At 43.9% G+C, this 25,531-nt stretch overlaps 2 gene segments (V, D, J or C); both read left to right on the top strand.

The window, feature by feature from the left end:
• Window positions 1–6,396: 6,396 nt before the first annotated feature.
• Window positions 6,397–8,365, top strand: LOC128772851 (immunoglobulin heavy variable 3-48-like; the record flags this gene model as incomplete). The annotated part of the segment is given in 2 exon segments: window positions 6,397–6,745; window positions 8,241–8,365. Coding segments are annotated over 2 exon segments (474 nt in total), but the record flags the coding sequence as incomplete, so codon positions are not given.
• Window positions 8,366–20,862: 12,497 nt separating this feature from the next.
• LOC128772517 (immunoglobulin heavy variable 3-74-like) lies at window positions 20,863–21,895 on the top strand (the record flags this gene model as incomplete). The annotated part of the segment is given in 2 exon segments: window positions 20,863–21,171; window positions 21,860–21,895. Coding segments are annotated over 2 exon segments (345 nt in total), but the record flags the coding sequence as incomplete, so codon positions are not given.
• Between the last annotated feature and the right edge of the window lie 3,636 nt (window positions 21,896–25,531).

The following is a 25,531-nucleotide window of genomic DNA, read 5'->3' as shown; positions in this document are numbered from 1 at the left end:
TCCTGAATTTACCCATTTTATCCCTAACTGGTCGTGGACATAAGTTAACATATGCATGAATTTTCACAGCAGTGCCAGGCGGGCTGGAACTCAAACTACAGCAACCCTTTCCAAATCCTATGTGCACATATGTCATGGGCCACTTGTCCAGACACCTGCACAAGAACCCAAGTTGGGCTTCAGCAGGGACCCACATCTGCAGAACTGGAAAGTCTGGAGAGATGACCCTTCCTGCCAGCCTGTAGGTTTCTTTCCCCAACCTTGTGTCTCAGCTCCCTTGTCTTCCTTTGCCTTTTCTTTTAAAAAGGACCATGTCCCCTGTTAGTGGTGTATGAAAGTGAGGGGCTATCTTTTCTATAAACATTCAATATGACAGATCACTTACATGGGAAACGAACAAAAAAACCAAAACCCAGCTATATGGTTCAGCCTGTCTTACACTCCTATCACCGAATGTGGCAGAGTACAAATAAACCTAAATATGCACTTAGTGAAACACTGTACAGCACGTTGGAAAAGCATTAGGGGATGAGGAGGCTGGAAGAATTCCACAAATTCAGATATGAACTCCCCTTTGAAGGAGAAAGAAAAATCATACCCCCAAACATGCAAGAGTAAAATAATTTTAGGAAATAGTTTCAGGAAATGACATAACATTGCAGTGTGTTCTATTCATGAAGTGTCTGACAGTGACAATGCATAATATGAATTTTCAGGGTTTTACATAGAATTGTGAAGGGAAAATCCTGTGTCAAGAACTAGGTTGTGTGCACAGAGCTCAATGGCTCCTGAGACATAGAGAAAGCCCAACACCTGGAAAGGTAAACGCGTTTTTGACCCCAGGAGCACATCTATCATATGTGATGAGCAATCTGTCCAAAGAGACACGCACAGAATCTCTTATGAAATTTGAAGTTCAATTACAGCATGACAACAGAATTGACCATATAGTTATCAAAAAACCATGCCATGAAACTGAGTTACTGGAGTCCATAAACTGAAACAACAAAACACTAAGTCACCAGAGACCACTTAGGGAACAAGTCAACATTGAGAGAAACCAGAAAAAAAGGCTTTTATTTACATTGTAAATCAGGAAATAAGTCGGGTGCCTGGGTGATTCAGTCACTGTAAGCATCTACTTCAGCTCAGGTCGTGATGTCACAGTTCAAGAGTTTGAGCATCCTGTCAAGCTCTCTGCTGACAGCTCAGAGCCTGGAGCCTGTTTCAGATTCTGTGTCTCCCCTCTCTCTGCCTCTCCACCACTCACCTTCGGTCTCTCTCTCAAGTATAAACATTACAAAATAGATATTAATCACAATTAATCATCATGAAAACCAAAATTAAAGCTCAGAACACAAGACCCATAAGAAGAAATGGTATAATTACATTTTGTGAAAATCGGATGTTTTTTTCTGCCAATGAGGAAATAGCAGTAAGACAAGTTACATAGGAAGAGACAATATTCACAAATTGCATAACCACCAAGGACCTGCATCGTGAATATGCTAAGAACCCTCGACAGTCAATAGGAAGAAAGGAAACAACCCTCTATAAAACAAGCACAGCCTTGCGTAGTAAACATCCCATCCTAGAGGTTGTAGACACATTGGTAAGGACAGGAAAAGTCTCTTCACACCATCGATTGGCAAGGAAATTCTAATCAAGAATGCAATAGATGCCTTATGCACACACCCTGAGGGCTCAGGTATGAAGGGAACACTGGCAACACCATCCAGGTGAGCATCCAGCACTCTGGGGGTCTCAAACACTGCAGGTAGGAATAAAAAATGAACACCAGATCTGGAAAATCATTGGCTGTTACTCATGAAATTATACATGGATGACTTAACATGTAACCTGGAAATACCACTCCCGAGAATTTTCTCCAGAATGAAATCCCATGCTCTGAAAATAAATGGTGTGTACATATGTATAGTATCTTTCTTAGTGTTAGAAGCTAAGAATAAGTCAAAAGTCGTTCTAAATATAAAGGAATAAACCAAGTATAAAACTTCCATCAATGGGATGCTTTTCCACAGAAATGTGACACTATTGATGCAGACCTGAAACTAGGATAACCTCAAAGACATGATGTGAGGGAATGAAAGTAGTCTCAAAGACTACAGAGGTGGTGTGGCCTGAGACATTCACACAGCCAGCCTAGATGTGACAGCCTAGGCGACAGTGTTTGGTTAGACTTTATCACTTTCTGACCCACCCCCACATGACAAATTCCTCTGCTGCATGTTGAATGTTGTCCTATGTTCAACAATGCTCTGATGTATGGAGTCTCCACAGACTGAACCTCACCACCTCGGACTCCTCTGAGTGGAGAGTTGCTGAGAACAGAATCTCAAATGTGTTCTGACAGCAGCTGTTCCCTCCACTGTCCCTGGCTCTTGCTCTCTCCTGCTGGTGAGCAGGAGTAGGTTAGGAATCCTCCACTGAAGCCATTTGTCTCCTGCACCTGACTCTCCCACAACATGAGGCCCAGACCTTCCTCACACTCAGCTGGAAATGAACTCGGTTGTACCAGAACAGATTTTCACCTTGGTTTAGTGGATTGCTCCAGGTCCCCCCTGCCCTGAGCAAAACTCTGAAGCTGCAGGTGGGGACAAAAGGAGGGATCGGTTTAGGGGTGGGTGGCACCTTCATTTCCTTGTGGCTTGCTTGTCCTGGTGGCATGAGACTCCTGCCATATAAGTCAGGTCTGGGGCGAACAGGCTCCCAGCATCCCTAGTGGACTGTGCCCAGGGCAAAGCCTCCATCCTGGAAGTGGGGCTGCATACAATGAGTCCCACATCTCGGTGGCACCTGCAGGGGCTTGGCGTCAACAGCAAACAGCTTGGGGTCACTGACATTCTGTCCCTCTGGAAAAGAGTCCTCTGAACAGGAGCTGGGCACCAGGAACCCTGTGTATTGGCTACAACAATCTGGCGTGGGGGTTGCAGCCAGACTCAGTGGCACACGCCTATAGTCCCAGGTACTTGCACTGGATTCTCCATTTGCTGAGGTGGGGTGGGGAAGGAAAGGAACATACCTTAGCTCAAAATTCTAGCTGTTCCTTTTGTCAGTATAGTTTTTGGAATAAATGATTCCTAGTGGGCTGTATGCCAACAAGGCCATTTGTAGACACTTAAAATACATTGATTTTTTATTCAAATTCAAGTTAGTTAACATGCAATGCAATATTAGATTCATGTGTAACATATGGTGGTTCAAAATTCCCATACAACACCCAGTGCTCATTATGAGTGCACCCCTTCATCCCCATCACCTACTTCCCCAAACCCTCCATTCACCTTCCCTCTGGTAACCATCAGTTTGTTCTCTATACTTAAGAGTATAATTGGTGTGCTTACATGCTCCATGGGTTAAAGCCATGACTCTTGATTTGGGCACATGTCTTGAACTCATGGTTCCTGAGATCGAGCCACACATTGGTTCCTGTACTGACACCACAGAAAATGCTTCGGATTCTCCTTCCCTCTTCCTCTGCCCCTCCTCCCATTTTCTCTCAAAAAAAACATTGTTAAAATGTTTATACTACCCAAAGCAATCTAGACATTCAATGCAAGTAATTCAAAGCAAATATCCCTCTCAACTAATCCCAGAATTTTTCACAGAGCTAGAACCAAGAATTCTAAACTTATAATGGTTGAGGCCCCTGGGTGGCTCAGTTGGTTAAGCGTCTGACTTCGGCTCAGGTCATGATCTCACAGTCCCTGAGTTCGAGCTCCACATTGGGCTCTGTGCTGACAGCTCAGAGCCTGGAGTCTGCTTCAGATTCTGTGTCTCCCTCTCTCTCTGCCACTCCCATGCTCATGCTCTCTCTCTCTCAAAAATAAATAAAAACATTTCAAAAATAAAATTATCATGGAAACTCAAAAGACCCTGAATCCGCAAAGCAATCATGAAAAAGAAAAAAACTGGAGGCATCACAATTCTGGATTTCAAGCTATATTACAATGCTATAGTCAGCAAGACAGTATAGTACCTGCATAAAAATACACACATAGATTAACGTAACAGATTGTAAAACCCAGAAACCGACCCATAACTATATGGTCAACTAATCTTCGACAAAGCAAGAAAGAGTATCAAATGGAAAAATGAGAGTCCCTTCAACAAGTGGTGTTGAGAAAACTGGACAGCAACATGGAATTGTAATGAAACTGGACCACTTTGTACAATACACACAAAAATAAATTCAAAATGGATGAAAGACCTAAATGTGAGACAGGAAACCATAAAAATCCTAGAGGAGGACACAGGCACCAACGTCTTTGACCTTGACCAGAGCAACTTCTTACTAAACATTGTCCCCAGAGGCACGGGAAACAACAGCAAAAATGAACTATTGGGATCTCATCAAGATAAACAGGTTCTACACAGCAAGGAAATAATCAACAAAACTAAAGGCAACTGACTAATGGGGGAAGATATTTGAAAATGACATATCAGATAAAGAGTTAGTATTCAAAATATATAAAGAACTTATCAAACTCAACACTCAAAAAAAAATCCATCATGGATAAAGAAGATGTGGTATATCAATACAATGGAGTATGACTCGGCAATCAAAATGAATGAAATCTTGCCATTTGCAACTATGTGGATGGAACGGGAGGGTATCATGCTAAGTGAAATGAGTCAGTCAGAGAAAGACAAAATCATATGACTTTACTCATATAAGGTCTTTAAGAGACAAAACAGATGAACATAAGGGAAGGAAAACAAAAATAATATAAAAACAGGGAGGGGGACAAAACAGAAGAGACTCATAAATACGGAGAACAAATTGAGGGTTGCTGGAGAGGTTGTGGGAGGAGGAATGGGCTAAATGGTAAGGGGCACTAAGGAATCAACTCATGAAATTATTGTTGCACTATTTGCTAACTAATTTGGATATAAATTAAAAAACATAAAAAAACAAACATGGTAATGAAAAAAAAAAGGAGAAGAAAATTACCTCCAGATGATCATGTCCACTATGAAAGCCGACATCTGACAGCATATTGAACAGAAAAATACGAAAACCATTCCTCCTACATCAAGATCAGACAATGATGATCACTCCCAACGTAAGTATTCAACATGATAACGTGAAGAATAAACATGCTGCCTCAAACCATATCAACGTGTCACATTGCTGATTTGGATGAAAGTCACATGAGAAACAGCCAGTCCAAGGACACTCAGACCATCCTTTGTCCCTTGACAGCACGAAATAAATCTCCCTTGGGAAAACTCCCTTACCTGTTCCAGGAGGGAAGAACTATCCTTAGCACCAGAATAAGGAACACAGGGACAAGAAGGCTGTGAAAACAAACCTAGTTACTTGTTGACGAATTAAATACCCCCAAACCCACACCTTTGCCTTAACTCTTGCCAAATCGAATGTTTTGTTGTCTGAAAGTCACAAGTGCCACCTGCTTTGTACATTCTCTGGGTGTCATATCATTAGGAAGGCCATGCACTTGCAAAATGAAATTTATCCTCCCCTTGAGATCAGTCTTATGTCAATTGAATCCTTACAGCAGGTAAAACCCCAGAAGAAGGGAAAAGCATTCTTTTCCTACAACTGAAAGAATTACTCACAAACTTTGGCAATAAAAAGAAATAAAAGACATTTAAAACAGTGAGAAGGAAGAAAAATTACCTGTTTGCAGATGACATGATCTTAAACATAACAAAAGCCTAGAGATACCACAAAAAATATTAGAACCAGTTTTTAAAAATGAGGACAAGTGCAGGATACATAATGAACAAAAATAAATAAATAAAAAATAAACCACCTGTGATTCTACACACCAGCGTGGAAATATATGCAAAACAAATAACAAAATTGTAGAAGTGAAAATTTCACAGAAAAAAGTATTTGGGATTAATATCAAAAAGGATGTAAAATAATTGTAGAGCGAAAATGACCAATGTTGATGAAAGACATGTAAAACTGCACACGTGCCTGCAAATATACCTGTGCTCACCAATTAAAATTATTCATATTTTCGCAGCACCATCCACACAAACTAATGTAGAAATGCGTCCCCAACCCTGTCGTTCACTTTTACAGAATCAAATCTAAGTCTGAATCTTGATATATATGTCAGAGGACATGCAAATACTGCCCTCTCTGTAGCCCTCGGTAGGCCCTCTGCCGCCTGCAGCTGGGAGAGGAGCCCCAGCCCCAGGAGTCCCAGGTGTTCCCATTCTCTGATCAGGACAGAACAGACACCTCACCATGGAGTTTGTGCTGGGCTGGGTGTTCCTGGTTGCCCTTTTAAAAGGTAATTCCTGGTGAACGGGAGACACTGAGTATGTTAGTGGATAAGAGTGAGAAACAGTGGATGTGTGACAGTTTCCTGACCAAGATGTCTGGTGTCTGCAGGTGTCCAGTGTGACGTGCAGCTGGTGGAGTCTGGGGGAGACCTGGTGAAGCCGGGCGGGTCCCTGAGACTCACCTGTGTGGCCTCTGGATTCACCTTCAGTGGCTACGACATGAACTGGGTCCGCCAGGCTCCAGGGAAGGGGCTGCAGTGGGTCGCATATATTAGATATGACGGAAGGAGCACAAGCTATGCAGATTCCGTGAAGGGCCGATTCACCATCTCCAGAGACAACGCCAAGAACACGCTGTATCTGCAGATGAACAGCCTCAAGACCGAGGACACGGCCACATATTACTGTGCAAGAGACACAGAGAGGGGACCCCAATGGAAGCCCAGACACAAACCTCCCTGCAGGAGGGGATCAGCACAACCAGGGGGGCACACACTATGCACAATTCTGGTTTGTGTTTCCAGAGGCAGGTGCAGATGGAGGTTACAGGCAGGTTTCCTGTCAGGGTCAGGGGCTTCCTCTCCACACAGCAGTTTCGCCAGGGAGGCTCTCTGGACACAGGATTCTGTGTTTACCTACTAACTCTCTGAATTAGCAACTGTGTTGTCATAGGAAAACTACACTAACGTGCACAAAAGACACAGTTCTTTGCATTGCTTACTCCTGTCCCTCAATATGAGTGAATTGCAGATATCCCGAGGCACAACAGCTGAACATTTACAGGGGTCCCAGATGCACTCCCAGTGCAGCCAGGACCACAGGATCCCACAGCTCCTCCTGATCCTCACCCAGCCATTGTCCCAATAAAACAACATGACACTTCCCACCTGGCTGTTGCTACGCAGGACTTTAAATGAGCTACAGCTTTATTCCATTCCTCTAAAGAAGAGATAATTCATCTCCATTTATTAGGATTCTCCCGAGGCACAGGGCCCAAAGCACATTGGTTTACATGATTGAATACATTGATAAGCCCCACCTTCCACTCTCACATGCTGGAGACCCAGGAAAACCAGAGGTGTAATTCCCGTCTAATTCTGAACTACCCTCTAGTCTCACAACGTGGAAAGCTGATGATGTAACTCTCAGAACAAGGGCCAGAGGAGACCACTGTTCCAGTTCAAACAAGCACATGGGAAGTAAAAATGAGGGAATGCTTCCTCCCTCTGCATCAGATTTTCTTCAGAACCTTAACAGAGTGGGTGATGCCGAGGCAGACAGAAACCATGGATAGAAATGCCAGTGTCTTCTGGAATAGTTAACAGACATCCACAGAAACAGTGGGGAAACTGGGCACCCATGACGCAGTCAAGATGACACATAAAGGTAATCAAGACAAGTCAACCTTCTGTAAATGTGCAGTTCAAAGACTGAAGGTTTAGAAGTCCATGCCATCACTGGGGTGGAACTTGGTGGGCATAGCAGTGCTCCTGGGGAGAAGCAGCCCCGTGGCCCATAGGGAGTGCTATAGTTTGAGGATCCCTGAGTCACATCGGGTGAGACAGTTACCTTCTTGGAGTGCATTTTCATGGGGCAGGAGAGCTGACAGGCACCGTTGCACTGCCCTGGTCATTAGCATAGGAGCCTCTGCTGAGAGCAGCTAAATGGACGCTGCTTCTTGTTGTTCTTCACCATGAACTCCAAGCCCTAGTGTTCATGCAACTGCCCTTCTGGGATAACCAGCTCCAACCACAGCATAGCGAGATGCTCTCCCAGAGGATCAGTGAGATCACTGTCATACTGAGTTCATACGATGTGGTGTATTCAAACCCAGCTAGAGCTCCTGAGATAAAACATAAGAGCCCTGAGATGCCAGGAGGGCCAATGGTTTCGACACAGACAGGATGAAGGCAGGGTTGTGGGGTGTCCTTGGCGTACCCTGATGACTTCCATAGGCAAGATGGAACCTCATGCACTGAAGAGGGATGCTGCTATCATGGGAACTGCACTGACCGCACTATGCGCTGCCAAGAAATCTTTGCAAAATTCTGGAAATGTGAAGATGTCTGCTATGCCATAAATCAAAAAAGCAGCCGATATGGACACTGCAGAAGATCCTGGGGAATTCAACGCTGAACCCTGTTCCCACACAGACGAGCCGTGTGGAAGGCTGCAGTGTAGGATCGTCACACATCTCCCTCAGCTGCAAGAGCATGTTGGATTCCATCCATCTGAGATCTCAGGGTTCTGGTGTTTGCGGCTGAATTCACATAGTAGCACAGGAACAACCGAGATTGGTCATGTGAGAACTGGTACCCCCTATGCTTCTGGAAAGCTCTGTCAGGACACCTACTGCACTGGAAGTGTGGCTCAGCTGAACTATGACTGTATTCCGGAGAAATGCAGTCACAGAGGGTCGGGTGACAATAACAGGAACTGCCACTGCCACACAGGCTGGGATCCTCCATGGTGCACAGAAAAGGCACTGGTGGGAGCACAGGCAGTGGACCCCTCCAACAAGAATGCGGCCAGTGAGGCAAAGTGATGAATCCCTGTTATATCTCAGAGCAGTATTTGGTCCCATTTAAGCCAAAATAGCAGCATTCCTTGTGGTGTCGCCACAAATGTCAAATTATCAACCCCGAGAAAGTTAAGGGACTGATTGTTGCTGACGACAATCCATAATTAGCCTCCTGACTGCTGAACAAGTATAGACAATCCAACTGGCACATGTGTGAAAATACAGTAATGAGGCTGCAGAGCTGACATCCACGTTTCGGGGGTCTGCAGGAGACACAGGGGTCCACAGGCACATCACGGCTCTGACACACATCTCTCATGGCTCACTGACCAGAACGCTGAAATAAAACTTAAACACTGCATGCTTGTGGCCTCTACGTATATATCTAAGCTTCCAAGAGCCCAAACTGAGACCGAGATTATGTGCAGAGGACCTGAGTCAGCATCTGTGTCTTGAACTGAGGTATATGCTTCCAGAATTAAGAGACGTTCACACAAGCTCTTTCAGGGACAAATTCATGAGTTGTCTCCAAAACTGTGCTCTTGCACACTTAACATTTTCTCATTCTCCAGGTAATCTGTCTTCCCCCAGTCCCAATGTGGGTTCAGGATAATGGAGGGCTACCACCCTCCTGTTCCACACTGGGGTGTCTGTGGGCTGTGAGGGAAGGGGACTGGCATTAGGTTCCACCTAGCAAAAGCTGTGCCTCCCTGGAGACAAAATTTCCAAATGTGGGAGACTGAGACCGTGAGACTGAACGGAGCACCCAATGAAATGAATCAGAAAGGCAGGCAAAGTGCCTATGGATGACTCTGGCATCCAGTTGGAGCCCGATCAATGTGAATCCCTGCTCTCTTTCTCTTGCCTACTTTTCAGTGAGTTTAACCTTAGATAAGGATCTGCCTAGGATGCCCACTGGTTTTCTGAGAGCCTTCTCGAATACCCACACAGAGGTGAGCCTGTGAAAAGTTAGGGACTTCAGCCTCATCCATTCTCAAGTAATCAGGTACTTGCTACCCTGTTTTCTGTGCCCTGATCACTGGGATTGTGGGAAGGAGGCCTGCCCTTCCCAAGGTCCTTGTGTACCCTTGCTTCTGGGCCCTGTGAGTCATAAATCCTGTGCCTCCATTTCCTTTGTTGGGGGTGCACGGAAACCCCACCTTGAGTCAGGAGGGCCCCATGCATCTCATGTATCCAAAGCCAGAGCTCAGATGCCTAGGGAGCTGCCTATCCACCCCCTGAGCAATGGCTCTTCCCTATTCCTTCATCAGGATACAGTCTACATGTTCTTCATTTTGTACAACAGCTGGGGTCCACAACACATTTGTCCCCAGGGATGGGATTGGGGGCCTAGGTGGTGCCCTCCAACAATGTGTTAGCACTGAGAATGGCTCACTCGTTCCTCACCCCCACATCTCAGCTGCTCTGGGAAGGAGCTGGAGCTTGCCGGTGGTCTGTAGCTTTGCTTTGGGCTGATGCCAGGTGTTGCCAGAAACCCCTACCCTAAGTTACCAGTGCCATAAAAGGTCAGACTCCCTGCAGAGACCAACAATCAGGCACCGTCCTGGGGTTCCAGAGGTGTGTATTTCCTACTCATCTCCAAGTGAGATATTGCTGGACACCGAAGACCATATGCCTAGATTAGTGTCGAAGAAGACGCCAGCTGCTGGGTCCACTGTGTTGCAGCCAGTACCCTGGTGATGTGTTTGCTTAGCCATGCCTACCTAGTGACAGAGGCAACTCTACCAGGAGCATCATGTCTCCCTGGGCGGAGAACACAGCCAAGGCAACCTCCCCCTACTGGCTGTATTCGTCACTGCTGTTGACAATGGCTCCCTATTTGACAGGTGTTGAGGGGGACACTGCAGCGTGGGAGGCCTAATCACACGTGTCTGGGAAGAGTTAACTTCTATCCCAGGTCTTCACTACACCAACATATCCAAGGACCAGTGTGAAAGAGAGAAATGGTGACAGGCACTACACCATCATGAAAATGCAAGGTTTCCTGGAATCATTTGTCAAAAGGGAGGGAGACAAGGATATTGATTGGCTCTAGTGGGTCTTCACAATTGGCTCCAAGCTGTTGCTTTAAGCGCTTGACATACTACAGCTGTCTGGATTGGTCCAAGTGCCCCAGATTCATAAATCACTGAAAAGCTCAAGGTATCAAGGGCCTGTTTACTTAGAGACAACCTACGGAGCTTCCAGTCTTTTCACTGTATCAAAAGGCTCTGACAATCACCCCAAGGCACATGGCAAGAGACACACACCAAGGAAAAAGGGGAAGGCTCTGAGGAAGAGGCTCCTTAGGGCCCCAGAGCCCACAGAGGTAGGAAGAAAGAAGCTCTGATTCTCCGGACTTGGATTTTTATGGCACGACAGCACAGGCCCACTGGGAGAGGTCAAGGCCAGGTGATGCAATCCAACTCTAAGATAGAATGGGGACAATTCAATGGGTGTGGGATTTGGGTTTTGTTTTGTTTTGTTTCCCTTATATCATGTGCCCATGAGCCCTTGTCCATTTCCACCTGGAGGAGAGGCACTTGACAACAGAATCTAAGGAGTTCTTCTTGAAGGTCCACTCTGACCTTAAGCCTTGTGTCAATACAATTCATGGAAATACCAGCTGTAGTGTAGCAGGCATTAGCATGCATGCCATAGTCAGATGTGAAAAGGAGAATTTTCAAGAAGCCCAAGACTTCTTTGCTGCAAATGGTGATGGGATCACCACCTCCATAGATAGAAGCCCACAGGAGGGTCCCAGCAGTGCCCCATTCAAGGGGTGGAACTTCAACCCAGATCTCTTGCTCTAGAGATGATGCCCACACTTCTCTTTATGCACAGCTCTGAGAAGAGGGGTCCCTAGTGACTTAATCTCAGGACAGCCTGAACACAAGTCAGAAACTTTGATCAGACACTTTGGGATCTTCAAGAGAATGCTGTTCCTACCCTTTGGGTGGGTGCCATCACTTCTCTGGACATGAAAGCCCTGGTAGTGGGGATCTGGGATCCCAGTGGTTGGGGAGATGCCAAGGCCGCTGCCTAGGGACCCAGAGGTTTGTGGAGTATGTCCTTCCTCCTGGGACAACTGCCTGTATACTTCTGTAATTACCGTGTAGGACACAGACACAGACAACACTTTATTTCTCTCATTGACCCTGAAGCCAAGGTACAGTGCTTCCCAGAAACCCCTCCAAATATAAGTGTGGTGCCCTTTAGCTTACTAGGTATAAAGGGAGGGATAGTAGAAGGGTCTCAACATCCCTTTGATGTCACTATTGGAAGAATCTTTACTGAATCCCTTTAAGCAATGGTGGCCCCTTTGACCGTGCATTGTCTTGTTAATGATGTGGATGCCCTCACATGCCATCAAGGCCAGTGGGAACAAACCCAGTGCCTGGCTTTCCTGGGGGGAACTACAGATCAGGAGTCTGTAGGACTGCAAATTGCACCCCCCTACATCCAATTAAGACAGTATATGCACATCAATATTGTGTGAAATAGAGGACTGAGTAATTGCACCCCATAATTCAAGATTTGCTGAAGGAGGGGGGACATTAAACACACCATTTCTCCTTTCAGTCTGCCCACTTGACGGGCATTAAAGCCCCTCCTAACAGGTGGTGCTTTACAGTTGACTACTGAAATGTAAATGCCCAGCTGTCCATAAGATGGCTCACATTCCCAAGACTGTCTAGGCATTTGAGGGTATCTAAAGGGCCACAGGGGAGACTCTGTCATGACTGAGCTAGCCAGTATGTCCCATTCAGCATCGATGACCAAGGAGTCCCAGCCACAGTCTGCTCTCAACCTGTACATCTCTACCCTGCTGCCTTGGGAATTCCTAACAGGCCAAAGAGTGCCAAGATGTTAGGCTGACCAGCTCATGTAGAGCCTGTCATGAGTTCCCACTGGTCTGGGCAATTGAGGGTCACTGTCACTGGTCAATTATCATGCATTCCTGAAAGTTTGTGAGACATGGCAGGCCTGCAGTCCTTCAGCAGCTATAAGGTGGGTTTTGTCACCTGACTGAGCTACTCCAGATTTTCGGTCTACTCTCATATGACTTGTGCTGTTAGGAAGACTTACCTGGAAGTGGCTGAGCTATGTCACTTGATGCACAGGTAGTCTGAGTGCCAATGAAACATTTTGGGATCTGAAAAATGTTTGTGCCATGGGGGTTATGCTGGAGCACCTTGTGACCACCTGGCAACAGATTGCCTTGCTATGTCACCAAGAGAGAGAACCTAGCACCATGACTGTCTTCATACAAAGGGAAGTATTCTCTCCCAATACTTCACCTGAGCAAAGGATCATCCTGAAGCTTCCATCAAAGTTGTGGTCCCAATCAATGCAGTGGAAGGAAAGGCAGAGTGACATTGTCGTTCTGGTTGTGGATACCACACCCTTCCATTTGTCCATCCACATGGTGCATTCACCTGCTTGCATTGGCAGGAAATACCACTACTTTGGGGGCTTACTTGCTATCCTGATGTCAAAACAATTGACAATCAGACTGATTATTTACTGTAGACGGGACTTGGAAAACTGCTGTAAGGGTCTGTGTCTGACCTGCTGAGATAACTACACAGGTGAATGGGGCAGATGCAGTCTGAAGACAGACAGTCATAGAGGTTCAGAGGGAGAGCAGGAAATGTAGTCAGTCTTTTAATAGTGGGGGAAAGGGTAGGCTCCATTTTAAAAAGTTTTTTTTTTTTTCCTGACAGGAAAGAGCCGGAAAATGAAACTAGGTAGAAATGCAATTTTTTGATCCATGACCTACTATGTGATGCCATGTGTTCCGGAGCCTGGGAATTGGCTCTGGGAATCCTTACCTATGGTCGTTGTGGGGATGGCCATCCAGGATCTTGACGATGGCATTTTCTGGAACTATTTTGTGCAGCTGGCATGAATCCAGAAGAATCTTTCCCTAATTCTGATGGCAGTGTAGTCGGTTAGCAGTTCGTCATAAGGTCCTTCTCAGCGAGGTGGCACTGGGTGCTCTCTGAAGACCTGATGAGCGTCCCATATTCTGTAGAAAGGGTTGCATGGCTAGGCAGCGGCAGAGGCCATGTTCCTATTGTCTATGGATGATATAACCCAAGTGCACCTGTTACTTCTTGGACATGGCTATGCATGCCATCAACTTGGTCATATGAGTTATCATAAATTTCACTCAATCAGGGAAGAAAGGGTTAAGGACTCCTTTCTAAAATACTGTTGCAAAGGGGGTCAGTCCCTGCCTGCTATTTGGAGCATTCCAAATCTCATTAAGGGCCAAGGACAATGATTCTGGATGTTCCAGGCCAGTTTCCAGGTGGATTTTTCCTGAAGGAATTTTGTGTCTAGTTTTTCATGTTCCATATCTGTTCCCCTAATCCACATATCCTCATCGTCTGCTTCTGTGATGATTAAGGATGATGTGGGGTATAAAATTCTAATTATCACCCCCAAGTCTTTGCAAGTACGTAGTTTGTCTATGTGCTGAAGTGAGTTCCTTGGTCTGGCTAAATCCATAATGGAATGGCAAATCCAGGAACCATTTCAGGCATTACATTCTTTACCACAGTCGTGGCAATGGCATGTCCAGTCACACAGCATCAGTCCATCCACCAAACAAGCAGCCATTTACCAATGAGGAAGCCAATTTGTCAAATCCATCTGGAGAGCCCCAGTGGGCAGGGAGGGGCTACCCGCCCATAGACTTCCTTCTAGCTCTACAAATATTTGCTTGCCCCTTTTCTAGTATGGTGTAGTCCCCCTTGCATGCTTTGTTCTCTGTGACTTTGCTTTTATATCAAATCAATCATTCTCAAGTGAATGTCATCATATTCATCTTTCATGTTTTCTTTGAAGGCATTTAGGTTCAAGTGTTCTTCTTAATCCTATATCCATTTTGAGATTTTTTTTTGTGTCGACATATATGTATGAAGCAAGATTATGGCCAAATGTTATTATTTTGCATGTATATATCAATACTATTTTTTAATTTTTACTTTGTTTTTGAGGGGGAGAGACAGATCATGAGTAGGGAGGCACAGAGATAGAGGCAGAAACAGAATCCAGGCCCTGAGCTGTCAGCAGGAGCCTGATGTGAGGCTCGAACCCACAAACCATGAGATCATGACCTGAGTGGAAGTGGGATGCTTACCCTACCAAGCCACACAGGTGCCCCTAGTCAACACCACGTTTAAGAGACACTATCCTCTCCCCACTGTGCATTGTTCGAAATCTCGTGGAGGATTTGCTCACTGCATCTGCAAACTTCTACTTCTGGGCTCCCTAATGAGCACCACTGGTCTAAATATCTCATTTGATGCCACAGGCACACTGTTGTGGTTAATGTACCTCTGCAATATATTTAGAAAGAGAGAAGTGTGATGTCTCCAGGTTCTCTCGACATCATGATTGTTTTGTTGCTTCCATGTGTTGTGTGCTTTCACATGAATTGTATATTTTTCAGGTTCCTTAAAAAACTCATTGGCATTTTTATTGACATAAAAAGATAAACATAAAAATACCATAAAAAGATAAAGCAGACAGAAAATAGAGACTATCACAAATACAGAAAACAAATCAATTACATAAAAATTTGTATTTGGAAAAGTATGTAAAATTTGAAACAAATAGGTAGCCTGGGGAAATAAGGAAGACTCAAACAAATGCAATCAGAATTGAAAATGGAGACAAAACTGAAATAAAGACATGAAAAGGATCATTAAAGAAAAACTTAGGTATTTATAGGCCAACAATTAGATCACCAGGAACAAATTACACATTTTATGCCATAATGTAGGCCACCAAGACTGCTTCATGGAAAAATACAAAAGGAACAAAAGAAAAATTAATAACATTTCTCTATCTAAAACCTCACCCTCCAAAAAATCTGCCTAGGAGTCCATGGCTTTATTAAAACTTCTACTAAGTATTTAAAGAGGAATTAATGCTAATATTTCTCAAACTATTACAGAACACTGATAAAAAAAAAAAACAGCACTCCCAAATGAAATTTGTGAGGACAGCATTGTTTTCACACCAAAACCAAAGAAAGACACCACAAGAAGGGAAACTACAGGTCACTATCTCAAATGAACATACATGCAAAATTCCTTCACAAAATCTGAGCATACTGAATTCAACAGAACATTGAGAGGATCATACAACATAATCCAGTGGGATTCACTCCAGGGATGCAAGGATCCTTCAACATACACAGATGCATAAATGTGATGTCCTCCATTACCAGAGGGAATGACTGAATCAAAGCCATCATTAATTGATTCAAAAAAACATTAGACAAAATTCAACACATGTTCATCATTTAAAAAGAACCCAATTAAAAAGGGACTGAAGGAAATTACCTCCACATGATCATGGCCACTATGAAAAGCCCACACCTGACAGCATATTGAACGGTAAAATGCTGAAGGCTTTCCTGTCAAATCAGGAGCCAGGCAATGATGGTCACCCCTAACATAAGTGTTCCCCATGATAACGTGAAGAATACATATGCCACCTCAAACTATGTCATCTTGTCACACTGCTTATTTGGGTGAAAGTCACTTGAAAAAGAGTCCAAATACACTCAGACTCTCCATCGTCCCTTGTCAGCAGGATATAAAGCTCCCTCCCATGTACCAAGAGGGAAGAACCATCGTTAGAACCAGAATAAAGAATACAGGGACAAGAAGGCTATGCAAACAAACCTACTTACTTGGTGACTAACATAATACCCCAAACTTAACTCTTGCCAAACCCAATGTTTTTTTTTGTCTGAAAGACACAAGTACCACCTGCTTTGTCCTTTCTCTGGGTGTCATGTCATTATAGGAAGGCCATGCACTTACAAAATGAAATTTATTCTCTCCTGTAGATAGGTCTTATGTCAATTGAATCCTTACACTGGCTAAATCCCAGAAAAAAAGAGGGAAAAGCTTTCTTCTCCTACCACTGGAAGACGTAACCAGAAAAAAATAGGGAATAAAAAAAATAAAAGACATTTAAATCAGTAAGGAGGAAGGAAAATTACTTGTTTGCAGGTGACATTGATCTTAAACATAACAAAACCCTAGAGATACCACGAAAAATATTAGAACCAGTTTTTTTAAATGAGGAAAAGAGCAGGATGCCAAATGAACAAAGAAAATAAATAAAAACAAACCACCTGTGATTCTACACACCAGCATGAAAATACATGCAAAATAAATAACAAAATTATACAAGTGAAAATGGCAGAATAAAGTATTTTGGGTTAAACTTCAAAAAGTATGTAAAATACTTGTAGAGTGAAAATGATCTATGTTGATGAAAGACCTGTAAAAATGCACACAGGACTGCAAATACACCTGTACTCACTGAATACAATTATTCATATTGTCAAAGCACCATCTACACAAACTAAACTACAAGTGCGTCCCTAACCCTGTAGTTCACTTTTAAAGAATCAAATCTAAGACTGGAGCTTGATATATATGTCAGAGCACATGCAAATGGGGTCCTCTCTGTGCTGATAAAACCAGCCCATCCCAGACTCTGCAGCTGGGAGAGGAGCCCCAGCCCCGGGAGTCCCAGGTGTTCCCATTCTGTGATCAGCACAGAACACACACACCTCACCATGGAGTTTGTGCTGGGCTGGGTGTTCCTGGTTGCTCTTTTAAAAGGTAATTCATGGTGAACGAGGGACACTGAGTCTGTGAATGGATGTGAGCGAAACAGTGGATGTGTGACAGTTTCCTGACCAAGATGTCTTGCGTCTGCAGGTGTCCAGTGTGACGTGCAGCTGGTGGAGTCTGGGGGAGACCTGGTGAAGCCTGGGGGGTCCCTGAGACTCACCTGTGTGGCCTCTGGATTCACCTTCAGTAGCTATGCAATGGGCTGGGTTCGCCAGGCTCCAGGGAAGGGGTGTAGTGGCTCACATATATTTATGATGACGGAAGTAGCACGTACTACACAGACTCGGTAAAGGGCCGACTCCCCATCTCCAGAGACAACTCCAAGAACACACTGTATCTGCAAATGAACAACCTGCAGGCCGAGGACAAGGCCACATATTACTGTGCAAGAGACAGGGTGAGGGGACCTCGCTGGGAGCCCAGACACAAACCTCCCTGCAGGAGGCGATCAGCACCACCGGGGGGCGCACACTATGCACAATTCTGCTTTGTGTTGCCAGGAGCAGGTGAAGATGGAGGTTACAGGCAGGTTTCCTCTCAGGGTCTGGGGCTTCCTGTCCACACAGCAGTTTCTCCAGGGAGCCTCTCTGGACACAGGATTCTGTGTTTACCATTACCTGTGTGAATTAGATCATTGTTTTCCTAGGAAAACTACCCTAACATGCACAAAGACACAGTTGTTTGCATTGCTTTCTCCTGTCCCTCAACATGAGTGAATTTACAGATTGATTCATGAATTCAGCAAAGTGGCAGGATATACCATCAACGCAGAGAAATCGGTTGCATTCCTATACACCAACAATGAAGCAACAGAAATAGAAATCAAGGAATCTATCCCATTTACAGTAGCACCAAAAACCATAAAATACCCAGGAATAAATCTAACCAAAGAGGTGAAAAATCTTTATACTGAAAACTATAGAAAGCTTATGAAAGAAATTGAAGAAGACAAAATATGGAAAAAGATTCCACGCTCCTGAATAGGAAGAACAAATATTGCTAAAATGCTGATAGTACCCAAAGTAATCTACATATTCAATGCAATCCCGATCAAAGTGACACCAGCATTCTTCACAGAGCTAGAAAAAATAATCCTAAAATTTGTATAGGACCAGAAAAGCCGCCGAATAGCCAAAGAAATCTTGAAAAAGAAAACCAAAGCAGGAGGCATCACAATCCCAGACTTCAAGCTATACTTCAAAGCTGTAATCAAGACAGTATGGTACTGGCACAAGAACAGACACTCAGGGGCATCTGAGTGGACCAGTCTGTTAAGCATCCGACTTTGACTCAGGTCACGATCTGGCAGTTCGTGAGTTAGATCCCACATCAGGCTGTGTGCTGACAGCTCAGAGCCTGAAGCCTGCTTGGAATTCTGTGTCTTCCTCTCTCTCTGACACTCCCCCGCTCATGCTCTGTCTCTGTCTCTGAAAAGTAATAAATAAATGCCAAAAACAATTAAAAAAAAAACAAGAACAGACACTCAGATCAATGGAACAGAATACGAAATCCAGAAATGGACCCACAAATGTATGGCCAACTAATCTTTCGCAAAGCAGGAAAGACTATCCAATGGAATAAAGACAGTGTCTTCAGCAGGTGGTGCTGGGAAAACTGGACAGCAACATGCAGAAGAATGAACGAGGACCACTTTCTTACACCATACACAAAAATAAACTCAAAATGGATGAAAGACCTCAATGTAAGTCAGGAAGCCATCAAAATCCTCGAGCAGAAAGCAGGCAAAAACATCTTTGATCTTGGCCACACCAACTTCCTACTCAACACGTCCCCGGAGGCAAGGGGAAGAAAAGCAAAAATGAACTACTGGGACCTCATCAAAATCAAAAGTTTCTGCATAGTGAAGGCAACAATCAGCAAAACTAAAATTCACCTGACAGAATGGGAGAAGATATTTGCAAATGACATCTCAGATAAAGAGTTAGTATCCAAAATCTATAAAGAATTTATCAAACTCAACACCCAAAACACAATCCAGTGAAGAAACGGGAAAAAGACATGAATAGACACTTCTCCAAAGAAGACATCCTGATGGCCAACCGACACATGAAAAAATGCTCCACATCACTCATCATCACGGAAATGCAAATCAAAACCCTAATGAGATACTACCTGACACATGTCAGAATGGCTAACATTAACAAGTCAGGCAACAACAGACGTTGGCGAGGATGCAGAGAGAGGATCTCTTTTGCATTTTGGGGGGCAATGCAAGTTGGTGCAGCCACTCTGGAAAACTGTATGGAGATTCCTCAAAAAACTAAAAATACAACTCCCCTATGACCCAGCAATTGCACTACTAGGCATTTCTCCAGGGGACACAGGTGTTCTGTTTCAAAGGGACACATGCACCCCCATGTTTATAGCAGCACTATCAACAATAGCCAAAGTATGGAAAGAGACAAATGTCCATTGATGGATGAATGGATAAAGAAGAAGGGGTAAATATACACAATGGAGTATTACTCGGCAATCAAAAAGAGTGAAATCTTGCCATTTGCAACTATGTGGATGGAACTGGAGGGTATTATGCGAAGTGAAATGAGTCAGTCAGAGAAAGACAAAACTCATACGACTTCACTCATATGAGGACTTTAAGAGACAAAACAGATGAACATAAGGGAAGGGAAACCAAAATAACATGAAAACATGGAGGGGACAGAGCATAAGAGACTCATAAATATGGAGAACAAACAGAGGGCTACTGGAGGGGTTGTGGGAGGGGGGATGGGCTAAACTGGTAAGGGGCACTAAGGAATCTACTCCTGAAATCATTGTTGCACTATATGCTAACTAATTTCGATGTTAATTTTTAAAACTAAAAATAAATACTAATTAATAATAAAAAAATTAAAATATTTTAAGAGAAAATAATGCGTGATCATGCTGTTGAGGTAAATATTTCTTAAAGATTATGCCGAAGCCTCCATTAATAAAGATAAAGATCCAAAACTGAAAAAAAAAAGAATTCTTCATATTGTCACACCGCCATCCACACAAACTAATATAGAAGTGCGTCCCTAACCCTGTCATTCACCTTTACACAATCAAATCTAAGTCTGGACTTGATATATATGTCAGAGGACATGCAAATGGGGCCCTTTCTATGCTGATAAAACCAACCCAGCCTGACCGTGCAGCTGGGAGACGAGCCCCAGCCCCAGGAGTCCCAGGTGTTCCCATTCTGTGATCAGCACAGAACACACACACCTCACCATGGAGTTTGTGCTGGGCTGGGTGTTCCTGGTTGCTCTTTTCAAAGGTAATTCATGGTGAACGAGGGACACTGAGTCTGTGAATGGATATGAGTGAAAGAGTGGATGTGTGACAGTTTCCTGACCAACATGTCTTGTGTCTGCAGGTGTCCAGTGTGACGTGCAGCTGGTGGAGTCTGGGGGAGACCTGGTGAAGCCGGGGGGGTCCCTGAGACTCACCTGTGTGGCCTCTGGATTCACCTTCAGTGGCTACGACATGAACTGGGTCCGGCAGGCTCCAGGGAAGGGGCTGCAGTGGGTCGCATATATTAATGCTGATGGAAGTAGCACAAACTACCCAGACTCCGTGAAGGGCCGATTCACCATCTCCAGAGACAACGCCAAGAACACGCTGTATCTGCAGATGAACAACCTCAAGACCGAGGACACGGCCACATATTACTGTGCAAGTGACACGGTGAGGGGACCTCACTGGGAGCCCAGACACAAACCTCCCTGCAGGGGGGATCAGCACCACCAGGGGGCGCACACTATGCACAATTCTCCTTTGTGTTCCCAGGCGCAGGTGCAGATGGAGGTTACAATCAGGTTTCCTGTCAGGGTCTGGGGCTTCCTCTCCACACAGCAGTTTCCCCAGGGAGCCTCCCTGGTTATATGATTCTGTGTTTACCTATTAACTCTCTGAATTAGCTACTGGGTTGTCATCGGGAAACTAGACGAACATGTACAAAGACACAGTTGTTTGCACTTGCTTACTCTGGTCCCTCAATATGAGTGACTTACAGATTTCCTGAGGCACAACAGCTGCACTTTTACAGGATTCCCAGATGCGCTCCCTGTGCAGCCAGGACCACAGGATCCCACAGCTCCTCCTTATCCTCACCCAGCCCTTGTCCCAGTCAAACAACGTGACACTTTCTTCATAGCCCTTTGCTACTCAGGACTTTAAATGAGCTACAGCTTTATTCAATTACTCTAAAGGAGAGACAAACAATCTCCATGTATTAGTCAAGATTCTCCTGAGGAACACAACCCAAAGGTCATTGGTTTCCATAACTAAATATGTTGAGAAGTCCCATGATCTACTGTCACAAGCTGAAGACCCAGGAAAACCAGTGATGTAATTCTTGTCTGATTCTGACTAGTGTCTAGTCTCAGAACGTGGAGAGCTGATGATGTAACTCTCAGAAAAAGGGCCAGAGGAGACCAATATTCCAGTTCAAACAAGCACATGGGAAGTAAAAATGAGGTAATTCTTCCTCCCTCTGCATCAGATTCTATTCACAACCTTAATGGAATGGGTGATGCCCAGACAGAAACCATGGAAGGAAATGCCAGTCTCTTCTGGAAACACATCACAGACATCCACAGAAACAGTGGTGAATCTGGGCACCCATGACACAGTCAAGATAACCTATAAAGTTAATCATGACAAGTCAACCCCCTGTAAACGTGGAGCTCAAAGACTGAAGATTTAAAAGTCAATCCCATCATTGGGGTGGAGTCTGGTGGGAACAGCAGTGCTCCTGTGGAAGAGGGCAGAGGCCCATAAGGGGAACTGTGGTCTGAGTATCCCCAGGGTCGCATGGGGAGAGACAATTCCCTTCGTGGAGTGCATTTGGGAGAAGGGGCATTGCCACTCATAGGACAGGAGAGCTTACAGGCACCATTAAAATTCCCTGATCATTAGCATAGGAGCCTCTTCTGAGAGCAGCCAGCTGGACACTGCCTTCTGGTTGTTTTTCACCATGCACTCCAAGCCCCTAGTATGATGCAGCTGCCCGTCTGGGGTAAATCAGCTCCAGGCACAGCACATCAAGACCCTCTCCCAGAGGATCAGTGGGGTCCCTGTCATATTGAGTTCACACAATTTGGAGTTTTCAAACCCAGCTAGAGCTCCTGAGATAAAACATAAGAGCCCTGTGCCACCAGATGGGCCAATGGCTTGGACGCAGACAGGGTGAAAGCAATTCTGATGGAAGCCTGGGACCCACAAGTGTTCTCTCTGTGTGAGGGCTTCCTGAACAGGGGAGGCTGGGAACTCCAACTCCAGGGACTAGAGAGGGAGCTGATGCCAATATTTCCTCCCACCAATCAGCATGGACAGATTTCACTCAGCAGCACAGCATCCCCAGTGCAGGCTGAGCCACTAACACCGAGCTCCACCTACTCCAGCCCCCATCAAGTGCTTGCTTACTAGGAAAGAGTGCCTGGCAACCAGACCACCACTGCACCCCTTCCTCCAAAGACCACCGTAAACCCCCACACGCACCAAGTCAGCTGATCATACAGTGACGCATATCCTCACCTCTAGGGGAGATAGGAATTAGCCTCTTTTAACAAGCAGACCAAACTCACCTAGTTAAAACTCACAACACTGGGGACAAGGTCCAACACTCCACACTGGAGGCAAGAAGAAACTCTGCAGAGGACTGTCCTGAGGGACAGAGCAGCCAAAACACGACAGCACAGTGCCACGGAACATAAAACAAATGCTTCGTGAAGTGTCAGGCCCTGGACAGTATGTGAACACTGCTCAATAAAGATACTACCCTAGAAGCAGAAAAGATAACAGGATTTTCTAAAACATTTAAGAAGGCAGAGACATAGACAACAACATGATGGAGGAACTCATCCTAAAAGAAAAAATGATAAAAGGTCATTGTGAGGGATATAATTAAAACACATAAACTAATGTGCCTCAAACAGAATTTCTGAAAACTCTCATAATGAAACAGGATTTTCAAAAAGTATCATAAGGATGCTAGCTGTGCTTGAGGAAAATATATGAGACATGAGGGATACCCTTACTGCAAACAGAAGAGACCTAAAAACTAGTCAGGATGAAATTTTAAATGTTGTAACCGAGATGTGAAACTGATTGGATATAATGACCTCAAGGCTGAAAGAAGCAGATGAATGAGGAAGGGACATAGAAGATAAAAGTATGGGGGAGATGAAGCTGGAAAGAAGACGAAAATTAAAATATTGCATCACAAACATACACTTAGGGAAATCAGCAACTCCATAAACTGTAATAACATTCTTTTGAAAGGAGTCCCAAAAGAATAAGAGGGAGAAAAAGGGGGATACATTTTAGCTGAGGGAATATAGTGAAAATTTCCACAAGCTGGGGAAGGAAACAGACATCCACCTCTAGAAGGCAGAGAGAACACCCATTAAAATTAAAAAAAAAAAAAAAGCAGGCCAACACTGAGACATATCATAGGAAAATGGCAAAATATCCAGATAAAGAAAAACCATAAAAGCATCAACACAAAAGAAGTTGCTAACTAACAAGGGAAGATTAAAAAAAAACTATGGCACATGTCTCTACAGAAACCTTCATGCAAGTAGGGAGTGGCATCATATCCTCAACATGCGCAATTGAAAATTTTGCAGCTAAGAACACTTTCTCCAGTTAGGCAGTCATTCAGATACAAGGAGTGATAGAATTTCCCAGACAAACAAAAACCAAAGGAGTTCATGGTCTCTAAATCAGCCCTGCGAGAAATTAAAGGGGACCCTTTAGGTGGGAAAGAAGACTAAAAGTAACAAAGACTAGAAATAAACAGAGAAAATCTCCAGAAACAATGACTTTGGAGGTAACACTATGGCACTAAGTTTATATCTATCAATAATTACTGTGAATGTAAATGGGCAAAATGCTCCAATCAAAAGACATAGAATACCGGAATGGATAAAAATACAAGATCCTTCTATACACTGCACACTATTGACTCATTTTCAACCTAAAACACCTGTAGATTGAAAGTGAGGGGAGGGTGAACAATTTATCATGCTAATGGACGTCAAAAGAAAGTTGTAGTACCACACTCATATCACACTAAATACTTTTCAAACCAAAGTTTGTTACAAGAGATCAGGAAGGCAGTATATCATCATAAAGGGGTCTATCCAACATGAAGATCTGAAGCTTTAAATATTTATACCCCAAAAATGTAAGCACTGAAATATATAACTCAATAAGAAACATAAAGAAACTCATTGATAATAGACAATAGTAATAATAGAGAACATTAACACTCCACTTACAACAATGGAAAGACAATCTAAGCTGAAAATCAATAAGGAAACAATGGCTTTGAAAGACACATGGACTGAATGGACTTAACAGATATATTCACAACATTCCATCCTAAAGCACCAAAATACACATTCTTTCTGAGTGTGCATGGAACATTCTCCAGAACAGATCACATACTATGTCACAAATCAGCCCTCTACAAGTACAAAAAGACTGAGATCATTCCATGCGTATTTTCAAACCACAACACTATGAAACTTGAAGTCGACCACAAGAAAAATTTGAGTAACACTGCCAATACATTAGGTTAAAGAACATTGTAGTAAAAGCGGAATGAGATTTTCAGGAAATTACGGAAGCAATAAAAAATACATGGAAGCAAATGAAAATGAAAACATGCCAGTTGCAAACCATCTGGATGCAGCAAAGTTGATGGAAGAGTGAAATATATAGCAGTACAGGCCAAACTCAAGAAAGAAGAAAGGTCTCAAACACACAACCACTTTACAACTAAAGGAGCTAGAAAAAGAACAACAAATGAACCCTAAAGCCAGCAGGAACAGGTAAACAAAAAAGATTAGAGCAGAAATAAATGATATAGAAACAAAGAAAAACAGTAGAACAGATGAATGAAACTATAAGTTGGTTTTTGTAAGAAGAAATAAAAATGATAAACCCATGGGCAGACTTGGCAAAAACAAAAGAGAAGGGACGAAAGTAAATATAATCAGAATTTGAGAGGAGACATCGCGACTGACACCACAGAAAT

Source organism: Panthera pardus, unplaced genomic scaffold (assembly GCF_024362965.1).
Source record: "Panthera pardus isolate Hobbes unplaced genomic scaffold, ASM2436296v1 HiC_scaffold_24, whole genome shotgun sequence".
In the NCBI taxonomy this organism is placed as follows: Eukaryota; Metazoa; Chordata; class Mammalia; order Carnivora; family Felidae; genus Panthera; species Panthera pardus.
Note: the sequence above shows the minus strand (reverse complement) of the source record. Positions and strands in the feature narration are given on the sequence as shown.